This window comes from Gallus gallus, chromosome 2 (genome assembly GCF_016699485.2).
Source record: "Gallus gallus isolate bGalGal1 chromosome 2, bGalGal1.mat.broiler.GRCg7b, whole genome shotgun sequence".
Taxonomy (NCBI): domain Eukaryota; kingdom Metazoa; phylum Chordata; class Aves; order Galliformes; family Phasianidae; genus Gallus; species Gallus gallus.
In genome coordinates this window covers 79,702,281-79,715,735 of record NC_052533.1, presented here as the reverse complement: position 1 = coordinate 79,715,735, position 13,455 = coordinate 79,702,281, and the positions used below count along the sequence as shown (strand labels likewise).

At 35.6% G+C, this 13,455-nt stretch overlaps 1 protein-coding gene across 1 annotated transcript in view; it reads right to left on the bottom strand.

Annotated features, from left to right (window-relative positions):
- ABCA13 (ATP-binding cassette, sub-family A (ABC1), member 13) overlaps window positions 1-13,455 on the bottom strand; it is a 184,527-nt gene that overhangs the window by 44,893 nt on the left and 126,179 nt on the right. Inside the window, 3 exon segments of the mRNA XM_040696008.1 lie at window positions 756-871; window positions 4,780-4,957; window positions 5,539-5,593. Coding sequence (XP_040551942.1) covers window positions 756-871; window positions 4,780-4,957; window positions 5,539-5,593 — 349 coding nt within the window.

The window sequence follows — 13,455 nt, the reverse complement described above, 5'->3', positions numbered from 1 at the left end:
TCTGAAGAAAACTCTTCTTCAGAATGCTTATCCCATAACTGTTCATTTTCAGACTTTCACATCACCTCGGACAGAGGATAACTAGAGGCAAGGTAAGAGCACAGACAAACCATTAGTATAAGCTCAGAGTTTGACTTATATTTCTACAGAGAAATCAACATTTAATTTAACCAGTTATTTTAACTTTTCATAACTTTTTTTTCTTTCTCACATATGGAACTTAAGCACAAAGGATGGACGGAAAGACTTTCCTATCCCACTGTGCTATTTGGAGACAAACCTTCAACCAGTTCAGTGCTCCATGTTGGACAGCCATCTCACTGGAAATATCAGTTGCCAGAGATGTGTAAAACTACAGAATTAAATAAAATGGGTAGAATTGTAACAAAATACAGCTACTACTCTTCCTCATGATGATCCTCTGCAGCGCTAAGCACTGAAATTCTGACCTGGCTGTTATTATTCCCTTCTTCCTGTAAGGTAGCATACAATACATTTCTAATGGCAAATGATTGACTTTTACAGTTCTTTCTTTTATTATTTCCTGAGTGAGCAAGAAAATTCCACCTCCTCACCCTTTCATGTCAAGCTTTCACACTCATGTTTCAGTCTGTTCTCTCACTATCTTTTGCAGGATCATAATCATTTCCAAAGAGAGAAAACCACGCATTCAGCAGCAGGTACAAAGCAACTGTAAAGATTTCCCTTTGTTTTCTACAAAACGTAATTCCATAGTAGCACTTCCAATCACATACCCAAAGAGAACCAGCAGGATAACAGTGGCTGCCAAATTATTTCGGAAAGTGAAGGCTGATAGCTGGAAGGCAGTAATAACACCAACACACAGGGTGACGGGAAGCATATAAAACAGCTAGAAATACAAGAAAAAAAAAAAAAGGTACTTAGCAAGTGAGCATTTCTTACTGGTCTTCCTTAATTAGCATAGAAGAGCTCTATAAATTAACTTTTCCATACTTGAAATATAATTATACTCTGAATTAGAAAGTATCAGGCAGAAGAGCTCTGTTATTTCATAGTCCAGTACTGGCTGTGAAGCAGTCTCTCTTATACGTGTATGCATTAGACTTACCCTGACAAAATAAAATCCATCTACAGAATATTCCCCCTAATTCTGATTCTATTGACCTTTCCAATACATCCTTTTAACAAGCTAACCCTTCCAGATAATGAGTCCATATGGGACTATTGCTCCAAAACATCCAATTGTAGTGTGAATACAGTGTCTTGGATCCAGAAAGAATAGTTTCATTGATTTATGTATCATGGGAGACCGGTAAGAACACAACTTTGAAAGAGGCATTAATGAAGGACTGTATGTGTTGATGAATCCAAGAACAGCTTTTTAATAGAAACAGGAGTAATATTTACAAGAGTTAGAGGCATTAGGCAACAAGGGAAGCCGTTTCTATTTAGTCTCTTGAGACAATGCTGAAAAGTATTGAATAGTGGGGGGATGTAACTGCTACAAGATGTTCATATCCAAACAGACAAGAGAGATGGGTTCTGCTCACATCAAGTAATGGCAAGATACGAAAATTTGCACTCAACTCCATTCTCAGCATCTGTTTGCTCTGTTCATTGAAGCTGAGTTCCAAATGACTGCCTCCACTACCATGCCATGCAACAGTTAATCTTATCCTAATATGCAAGGGCTACTCCAAAAGTAATGCCCCCTATTTACTTTTTTTTTAATGTTCGCCCACCATGTCAGAGGAGGATGTTGGTGGAATGGCAGTAGAGCCTGAACTTCCCACCAATATCCCATTACAATTTCTTGCTGCGACAGACGGCAGCAGAGTGGCAGTCTGATAAAATGGTATCTGACATGGAAGTGCAAATGAAGCAAAGGCGTGGAACTGAATTCCTCCGTGCAGAAAAAAATTGCACCTACTGACATTCACAGTCACTTGCTGAATGGAGACCAAGCAGCATGTGTGCACACAGTGAGGCGAAGGGTGGTGCGTTTCAGCAGCAGTGATGCTGAGTCAGCTCCAGTGGTGCAGATTTTCAGAGGTATGGCATGCAGGCTCTTGTTCATTGCTGTCAGAAGTCCATAGCTAATGGTGGTGGCTATATGGAAAGAGCGTTCTGTAGCTGAGAGTTTGCTCTATCAAATAGTGTTGTTGTGATCTGTCAATCTGTTGTAGTTTCCATGGAAATAAAGAGGAGGCGTTACTTTTGGAGAAGCCTACATAGCTTAGATTCTGAGATGAAACTGCATTAAAGGCAACAAATGATTATTCCAGCTAGATACTCAGTGTTGCACAGTATCTCTACTGTAAAAATAGACATTCATACTGAAGCACAATGCAAACCAGTTCACACTCAAAACAGAGGGCATCATTTCCTTGTTGGTGAGAAGACAGACATTTTTTAAGGGAAGGATAACTGAGCAATGTTTTCATCTTGTTCACAGTGTATTTTATGGCACCAACAGTGGCATACATAAATATCATACAAGACTACTCCACAGATTTGGGAGTCAATTATTCTGAAGCCATTTAAGAAACATGGCATAGAAGTTACAAAGTATGTGAGATTAAAATTCTTCAACAGATGGATATATTTGATTTGTCTGGAAAAAGAATTTTAACATTAGGTTATACTACAAAAATCTTTTCTGAATTTTCCCCCTCTAGTGAAACAATCTTAAAGAGACGTTGTAATCTGTCATGAAATTTTTCAAGCACTTAAACTTTTCCTATTTGTTGAACATTGTAATGAATACTATTCTCATGCATAAATATACTAGGAACAGTCTAATTCTTATGACAGTAGTTTCATAAATCAAACACCTCTGCAGGTCTAGTAAAGATCATGCTACCAATAATACAAGACAGAGCCTGAAATGCTTAAAATGTGCAGAGAGAATTCAGACTTGACAGTTCATATATTCAGGTGCTTACTGTCCCTAGATGATCTGCAGTGCAATTAGCATTTAAAGTAGTGTCTGTTCTTTCCCAGATCATGATTGATCATGCAGTACAATGCTGAATTTGTGAGAACATTTTGAAAGGAAAAGGTTGGCAGAAAATAACAAGGAGTTGACTTCACTGCACAAGGAGAAACTGAATGATGAAGAAACAAGTTTTCAACCAAGCGTTCTTACCTGACGTGGCAGAAAAAGGAATACAAAGATTGACTGACCATGTAAGTAACTTTTGGATAAATGTGCTCTTACTTCAGGCTTGCTCAAGTGAGAAAATCCCGATTTCAAGCATGGATGGGTGAATCTCTAATATTTCAGATTTAAAAAAGTTTAAATGAGAATGAAGAGTATTCTAAAAAAATCTTTGTTCTTGAAAAGGCCAATTCATGTTAACACTGCCTATGCCAAATCCCAGACCTTCCTTCCATGATCTTCTAGTGGGCTAAACAAAATGTAGAAGATTTCTATTCCTCCTCTAGGGGCATGAATCTTTGCATTACTTTTCAATAATCCAGGTGATTCCAATTGCTCATTGTTGCCTCTGAAAAAAGTCTCCTAAGTCAAAACATCTTCTCACAGTTTCCTTCTAAAAACAGTTACTAAATTAACAATAAAGATGCAGCACCCGAGTTCTCTAAAAACAGGAGTTTTCACATAGGTAGATGTCTTAATCCCAAATCCCTTCCAAACACTCAACTGGTACTATAGCAAGGCTTTATTACAGGTGAACTATGGAACAGCCTTTCGGTGGTGGACATACATACACATATACACACACACATATATATCTACAAATGGAGACAATTTTTTTTTTTTTGGTTTCTGAAGAGCCATTTTCAAAAAAGATCTTTGAAGAACATTTGTGAAATCTATACTCAAAGGGAAACCAGAGGACTTCCATTATATAGTTGGTGAAGTCACTGACTAGAAACTACAAGTTCATTAGTTCTATTTTACTACTTCTGCTTATTGGTCTGAAAAGAAATCAGCTTCTCAGACTTAAAGAATGTAAGCAAAAACTCCTACTTTATTTAACTTTGTTGGCATAAATCTGATGTAAAAATCAGGTATTAGTGGCATTTCTATCTTTACATTTGGTTAGATGGTTAAACTTGGTATTTCAAAAGAGAATATTTTGAGTATTTCCAATTTGTTAACACTACAAACAGTACAAACGATACTGTGTCTAATGCAAAAAAAAAAAAAAAAAAAAAGAAAATACTTTGAGAAAAATAAATTCATAGGACAAGGAATTGTCCATTTCTGATCTAGGCCACTCTGTGAAAGTAAATTCATATACAAGACTTTCTACTGCCTATCCTGCAAGAAACAGAAGATATCAGGAGGGAATACCTCTCATATTATCTTCCAACATACAACATAATAAGCCTTTAATGCAGCTAGCTATTATTTCCAGGCTTCTTCCATATTCTGAAGGTTTTTGCCAGTGGCAACTCAAAGGACTGAAAGCAAAATAACTCCTGCCATGAACCGCTGTGTGGAAGATACTGTCTGTCTGGGTTGATTAGCTTGTGTCCATTAGCTTGTATCCATTTATTTGTGAAATATTACAGGTGCCTAAAGCTAGCATACACTTTACCTCCTTACAATTCCACTTTGGAAAATGAAGAACACAATCTCTGCTTTATGGAATTTTATCTCAGTACTGAAGTAGCATCAGTGTCACAATATTAAACATGATAGCCAAAAGTTGTTGCTCTACACAATTCAAATTGTGTTCACATATCTTATGGACATAATTTTTCTCATTTATATCAAACGAATTAAAAATTTACAGCAAAACATATGCTGCCCTACAGGATACATACCATATCACAGCAGAAATTAGCAAGCCAGTATGTTTTGTAACCCAGGCCAGTGATGTGTTGCAACCGTTTTGTACCAGATACTCTGTCTTTCACTATGGCACTGCCAATGGATGCAGTGAGGATGGAGAAACCCAGCATGATACAGAGTGCTACCCCACACTGACGAACATTCTCCATTCTAGGATACAAAGCACAATGGTGTGATGAAAATACAGTGAAAAAAAACCAACAACAACAACAACAAAAAACCCTATCATTTTCAAACCCAACTCTACCAAAACAACACAACACTGCACGCTAGAACCTTAATCCTGTTTGCAAAGACCATGTTTCTACACTGTCAGCATCTCATTAGAGAACAGGCTCAAGATAATGTGTTGAGTTACAAAACTATACGAGTCACAGAACATAGCCTTTGTTTAGATATTTTAATAATAAAGTGAAGCTTTTGCAAATATTTCAACCTTTATAGAGCATTAAAATTAGGAACAGTAGTTTACTTAACCTGTCTGAGAATTTCAGAATACACTCAAAACACTGTGTAAATACAATATTTTTCTCTAGAAAGCAATGCAACCTTATTTGATATACACAATGGACAATGTATATACAGAAAACAAGAGAAAATGCTTCACTCAGTGGAACTGAGTTGAATCCATCAGTTCACACCTATTTCACGCAACAAATAAGCTTATTAAATTAACAGCTTCAGTTCAATATTCATTGCAGCTGTTATGTGTTTTTTAAGAGTTTGCTCACATTTTGTCCTCATCCAGCAAGGCTCCTCCATATGGTTGGCTGTAGAGTGTGATTCCTGAAAGAAAAATTATGAAAAAGTAAATGCTTCATGAAGACTTTAAGTTTTAGAGTATACAGCATTTGGAAATTCACAACAGTTCATTTCCTTTTTGATTTACAAGAATACAATCAGTCCTGAAACAATTCAGGTGAAGCATGCAAAGTACAAACAGAACTTACGAAAATCTGCATTGAAAGAAAAAGAAAGCAAAGCAGGATGAAATGAGGAGTGGGACAAAGAACTGAATGAACTTTGACAGGCAAAGGAGGTTGATCTTCCATTTAAACTCTCACCTTGCAAAATCTTCATTGTCCTTGGAAGGAAGGTGGCTTCAAAGCAGTGCATACATAAGTCTGCTTGCTATATTTTCTGCTACCTCTCTTTGGCCATCACAGTGAACTGAACAGATTCTGGACCTGCAACTTACAATTTCACTGTCCAGAACCAGGATTCAGTTCTACATTACCTCTCCTTCATTTGCAAATTACAAAAACATAAAGACATTATATTTTGCAAGTATACTTTTCTTATGCTTCATTCAATGATAGTGGGAATTTTCATCTCCATGTGATTCTAAACTGCTTAAAACACAAATCTGAGCTTATAAATGAAATTGAAGACTTGCTGTATCTAATCCAGAAAAGACATCAACATAATTATGACTGACATAAAACTTAGTTGCTCTCCCACACTAATCCTTGTCCTGTTTTCTGCTAAAATACCACCTGACTATTTAGGACAGCTGTGAAATCATACCACAATCGATTTGCTTCTCTTTTCTTCCTTTTGCTACAAAAATGATAATTTTCAATATAAGAACATTAAAATAAATTGTCTCAAAATATTGTGAAGTGTATTTTTTTTTCTGTACTCCAGTTCAACTACTGGTTGAAACAAAATATCATTTCTAAAGCAAAATGGTAGAATTTCTAAAACATTTTTACTCAAGAAAAGTAAACTGAACGAGAGCTGGGAACTGACCAGGTTCTTGATAATAAGTTAAAATTTGACATTCTTAAATTATATCAAATAGCTCTCTTTTCAGTTGTATTTCAGGTTCACAAACTATAATATTAGTTTCTATTTGACTGTACATCTCTTGTCTGTGCCAGATTGAGCAATGTGGGGAGAGATCGAGGGAAATTTTTACTAGTTTTGAACTGAATTAATGCCTCATCCATCTTATTCCCATCATTAGCAAGAGATCACCATTTGCACCTATAAAGGACCGTTTTCTCTACAAAATCTCATTACAGGAAATGAATGAAAAAGAGAAACACTTAATTAACAACAGAAAGAGCTCAATCACCAAGCTGCCAAACCAAATACTGTATCCTGTTGAGTAATTTCCAGAGTCTGGATCTAATAAATAAACATAAGTACTAGTTGCTTTTCTGCACTCTGAACTGCAGAAGTAGGTTCAAAAATGTCATGTATTGCTGTGGGATCTGTACCACAAAAGAGACTGCTGTACTATAAATACAACCAGAAATTCTTAAAAAATGTTGGATGAAGATATCTTTAAATAAATTTTGGTTCTCAATTATAAAAAAAAAAAAAAAAAATCCATCCTAACATAACTATAATCTTCCAAATATCTTTGGCAAGGAAGTAAATGAGTGGTTGTCTCAGATGAAATCTATGCACTGCCGCTTATTTGAATACACTTTGTCATATTTTGTTAGCATCCAGTTGTATAAATATAAAAATTGTCTTAGTTCCAGTAATAGGTACAATCTGATTGAGTAAGTAAATGCTTTTATTTTTTGCCCCTTTAACTTTTCATTCCTCATTTTAAAGACAACACAGTTTTAAGATCACTAAGCTACTGTGGTGTTTAAATAACATAGGATGATGATTAATTCACAGATTTCTTCTACTACAAGCTAAAGATTTTTCAAATACAAGTAAAAGCTGTACAATGAGGCCCAAAGGCAGTTTACAAAATCGAGCTAATAAAGTTTTGGTTCACCTCTAATAAATACAGGTGCTAACTGCAGATGTCTTTCATGTCTTTCACCTGGAGGGACTGTTTAAAATTTTCCTTCCTTTTATACTACTGATTTCTTAACTAATAGCTGCTATTTGTTGTGATGTAAAACCTGACAGAGATATAGAAAACTGTTTTTTCCACTGGACCAAGTACTAGGTGAAATTCCACTTGTTTAAAGGAAAAGTCACATGATAGAAAAGAGCTTCATTCCCAGAAAGTTTTTCTAGGCTTTCTCAATGGTTAAAGTATGCATATTAAAAGAATGTCTTTCGTTCATATATAGTAGGGATTACTATTGATTAAGAATTAACAGTCAAAACTAGAATTAAACCAGATTTTACCATATATACAGAATTAAACTTGTCTGAGCTTATTTTGAGATCTGACAGATGTTGACCTGGCTACAACGAAAGTATTGCCTCCTATTTTATTATGTTGGCCCGCAACATCAGAGGCAGATATTAGTGGTATTGCAGCAAATGTTGAACCTTCCTGCCAACATTCTATTACTATTTGCTGATGCAAGACAGATGGCAGCAGAGGGGCAGTTTGACAAAATGGTATCTGAGGTGGTAGTGCAGATGAATCAAAGGTGTGCAATTGAATTCCTCCATGAGGACAAAATTACACCCCAAAATGACATCAAATATTTCACAAAGAAAAGCTTCTGCTCATATATATGTAATGTGACAGGAAGTAATCTCTCTCCTGAGATCACCATGGTCTGTATTTTTTACTAAATACAGATACTAGGGTGAAGCTATCAAAACTTTCAGACAACTACACCACTGTTATGAAGAAGACTACAGCAGTTGTCTCAGGTCCCATGTCTAGAAACATACTGCTAAACTCTCTGCCACAGAATAGAGACTGAAAAAGAGATAGTTGCTGGGATGTAGAAAATGGTGGGAACAAACAAACAAACATATTGTTCCTTGCAGGCTCATCTCATACAATACTGACCAAAAAGCAAACTACACTACATACCCTTCTATGGAAGAGTCAAAAAAAGTTATTACTCTTCTTAATAGTAGCAACCATTTTCTACAGTCAATTTCCATTCCAAACACGAAGATGAAAAATTGATTGCATTGAAAATTTATACACAACTGAGATGAAACGTACCAGGGTTGCTGATTACAATTAACCAGAGTATGCTCTTATAACATGCAGTCAGTTCTGTTAGAATCCCAAATCCTATCAAATTGTAACATAAATATAATACTGTTTTTTCATTCATTACTTTGTAACTTTCAGTTAGTCTGGAGCACAAAGTTTCTTAGTATAACAAAATCTCCTTCTTCATTTAGAAGTAGATAATGAGTTTGAAATTCTTAGACGAAAAAGTTACCTTGAGTCTATGGAAGAGAAAATCATATGGTATCATTCAAGACTAAAATAATACTGCATTTCTCATTTAAGCCATTTGGTATCACATGTATTATATATTTCTTTATTAAAAACAAACTAACAAACACTTTAGTATACCTTTATAATCCATCTCTTCCTAAATTTCCCTCCTAGCCACCTAGACTCTTTCTTTACATATCTCTCTGTTCCAGCATAGCTATTAGCATGATGTAGAATGTGCTTATTGATGCTTTTTTGCCTTTACGTGCATTCTTATTATGTAAAGCTGCTGTAATGGTGCTCATTAAGTTGAAAACTAAACATCATCTTCAAGATCTTAAATTTAAAAAATAATAATAATAAAAAAGACAAATAAATAAAGAAGTTCCAAATGACAAAATTCCTATTGAACAGAGGTATGTGATGTTTACATGATGATTGTATTTTGTTTTAAGGATTTTGTTTCTAAGCCTTTGGCTAAAAATTTAAAAAGCACGGTATTCACTGGGGAAACACACATGACAGTCAGTATCAACAAGGAAATGATTCAGCTCTAGTTTTGTCTGCATATTTACATAAATTTCTAAGTATAAAATGATTTCTCTCACTTTGGTAGCTTGCCATTAAACTCTCCTAACTTAACTGCAACCAGAAATTTTTCAATTGTCCTAAAACATCCTTTGTCTATGTTCTTGGCACAGCTTTGGTCACATTATTTTTACAGCGACAGTTTAAGTTTCTTCATGGCCACAAGCTAAAAACTGCAATAACTACTAGTTCCAATCTTCCCAAAACCCTGCATAAGCAATTGAAGCAATAAAAAAATGAGACCATGGACATTCTTAAGCTATACCAGGGTTTTAATGCTGTATTCAAAGAGTAAGTAAACACCATAACGTAAAGGGTTTTTTTAGACCTTTAAACCTTCTCTAATATAAAAAGGAATTTCTTGAGAAATGAGACACACTATTTCCTTGTCCATAGTAAGGTGGAATAGAAGTCACCTCAAAGTAAGAAACATGACTGCATGCTTGTAAACTAATATATTTATAATTCCAAAAAGAAATAAAGTTATCAGTCCCAATGCACCACAAACTACATGTATAGATAACTCTTGTATTGCTCAGTGAAAGACTTAACTTTACACAACTGAGAAAAAAATAATCATTTTTATCAGTTCTTCAATCACATTAGTTAGCAAAAAAAATAGCAAAAAAATAGGCAAGCGTATAATGCTTTGGTAGTCTTTTCTCTATGCTTTCTAAATAGAACATACTATATAGACATGCAAAAGAGACTAGAGACATTTTTAGAAACTATCCATTCACAATAAAAAGCATTGACTTGCTCCTGGTCGTTATCTTATTGTCATATTTCCTACTTTCCACAACCAAAAGATTGGAAAATGACATATTATTGGTTAAAAACTAAAATAAATAGAAAATTTTAAAATAACATTTTGAAATTAAAAAAATAAATCATGAAACCAGTACAAAATAAAATGTTTTTTTCAGTAGTTATGTAACAGGAGAAACTGTTCAAAATTAATTTTAGACTCTAATACATTGAAAGGCATCCTTCAGCTGGTGAACTGAATTCGTCCTAAATTTTGTATGTATTATGACATTCTCTAGAGTAAAATTCAACTCATTCCTATTTTGGATAGGACAGTTTACAGGCAAAAGGAAAACACATCCATTACAGATGCTTGAAATGATAAGTATCTAAGCTGTTGTAGGAAAAAATCCTGATCAATTTCCATTCAGGAGTTGAACAACTCAACACTTTTCTTCATATCAATATCTACTGACAGACTGCAAACCAAATCTCTAGAACTTCTATTTCAAATCTAAACCACCTGATCACCTGTCAGTAAAGAAAGTCAATATGCAATTTGGAATAATCTTAGAGACTTGAAATGTTTTGTTCCAGTGGGTATAAGATGAGACACTGGTAGGCCATTCTATCTTGCCTTGGTGCAACTTTCCAGGTAATCACACATTATGAAATCTGTGGTTTTACAGTAAGAATCACAGAATCACATAACTGCAGGGGTTGGAAAGGAATTCTAGAGATTCCAACACCTCTGCTAAAGCTGGTTCCCTACAGCAGGTTGTACAGACAGGTCTTGAATATCTCCAGAGAAGGAGACTCTACAACATTTGCTTTAGTTAGAGCTTTTTTTTTTTTTTTTTTTTTTTTTTGAGGAAATAGAACTAGTCTAGATATAGTCTATACATAGATTGTAGCTGTAGAATGCATAACTTTCTGTTTCATTTTGAATGTTCCAGAAACTAAGACAATAAGAGAAAAAATGAGATGGACAGACATATGGACCAGGAAGTACTTTTTCAGCATAAGCTGAAGAGATCTAGGGAATAAGTCTTGAAGGTCTTCAAGGTTGTATATCATCTCTGTAGGATAATCAGAGCTATCGTAGGAGTAATATGTAATTCTGTGTAGTGTTCTTTGTATATCTGAGTATGTCACTTGACACTCCTTTCAAAATGGCTCCTTATTTGGTGCAGCATACTGAGCCTTGAGCACATAAATCAGTATGGATCTATATAACTAATCCTAGGTTTCCTTATTACAATAATTTTAGTTCAGAGTATATAAAAATAAATTACAATAAAATAAAATCGAACACACAAAAAACAGAGTTAAACTATACGTGTTTTTTACAAGCTCACCTTCACGGACATTTAAAACATGATAAAACTTCTGTTTGTATAAGATGAAACATTACTATATAGTGAAAATCACAACTTTCATTTTATGGAGAATATCAGAGGCCACACCTCAATAATTATTTAAATTTTATGGTTGGCCCACTAACCAGACAGGTATAAGAAAGTTAAATGACATTTCACAGGTTCTTTTGAAAAGAGGCTTAAAAATACGATTTGAGAATAGAACCAGAATGTATAGTTACTTTCCACTGAAATTCAGATGAAATTAGGTCTCCTGATCCCTTCAGCTCTTTTGAAGAACTAAATCTATAATAAATGAAAATGCAACATGAACCTTACAGTGAGCCCTAACATGAAAGGTATTTTAAAAATGACAATGACTTCTATTGAAGTACGGAGATAGGGCAGCTGTATCAGACAAGACTATTCTATACTGATAGATTTCTGTTCTTTCAGTAATTATGTAAGAACTTTTTTTTAACCACTGCACTTTACAGACATCATTACTGATGAATACCACTCATCTTTTCTTAATATAGTCTTGCCCTAAGAGGTAGATAATATTCCTTCCCTGTGTAGTCCAATATGCTTAACGTATTTTGAGGGAACAATATACAATTAAATGTGAAAAATAACATCTCTATTTGATCAGAATGTCTATCTCAAGTTTAAGTCAAGTATGTTGCCTTTTAAACTTTTATTCCTCTTACTTCATCAATTCATTTGTTAATTGCTCCCAATTGTATTATCTCATTCTAGCAATGCAACTTTTCCAAAAGAGATGTAACAACATAGGAACTGGTGGATGACAGGTTGGCAATGAGCCAGCAGTATGCCCTGGTGGGAAAGAATGCCAGTGGGATCCTGGGGTGCATTTAAAGGAGCGTAGCCAGCAGGTCAAGGGAGGTGATCCTCCCCCTCTACTCTGCCCTGGTCAGGCCAACACCTGGAGTACTGCATCCAGTTCTGGGCTCCCTGGTACATGAAAGACAAGGATCTCCTGGAGAGAGTCCAGTGGAGGGCCACAAACATGATAAATCTCCTGGAGCACCTCCCCTATGAGGAAAGGCTGGGCAAGCTGGGTCTGTTCAGACTTGAGAAAAGAAGACTCAGAAGGGATCTGATTAATGTTTATAAGTATCTTAAGTATGGGAGTCAAAGAGACACGGTCAACCTCTTTTCAGTGGTCTGTGGGAGCAGGACAAGGGGAAACAGCCAAAAACTGGAACATAGGAAGTTTTGCACCAATATGTGAAGGAACTTCTTCACAGTAATGGTGACAGAGTACTGGAACAGGCTGCCCAGGGAGGTTGTGAATTCTCCTTCTCTGGAGATGTTCAAGACCTGTTGGGATGCCTACCCGTGCAGCCTGCTGTGGGGGGGCCTGCTTTGCAGGGGGGCTGGACTCAATGATCTCTAGAGGTCCCTTCCAGCCCCTACAATTCTGTGATTCTGTGATCATATGTATAAGCCTAAGGACCAACCAGAGCTGATGAGTTTTGACAAAGAAACAGTAAGTATTATCTTCTCTGTTAAATACCCTTTCTCAACTATAGTAGTTTTTGTTTAACCACTTAATGCATCCATTTTTATTTTCTGTCACTTAATTCGTAATTATTCAAAAAGAAAATGTACTTTATTTCCTTTTCAATAAGACTGGTCCAGAATAGAGACTGCATCAAAAGAAGCATGGCCAGCAAGTAAAGGCAGGTGATCCTGCCCCTCTGCTCTGTGCTGGTGAAGCTTCACCTGGAGTACTGCATTCAGATGTGGAGTCCTCAGTACAGCACAGACACTGACCTGTCAGAGCACGTCCAGAGGAGGGCCACAAAAATGATCCA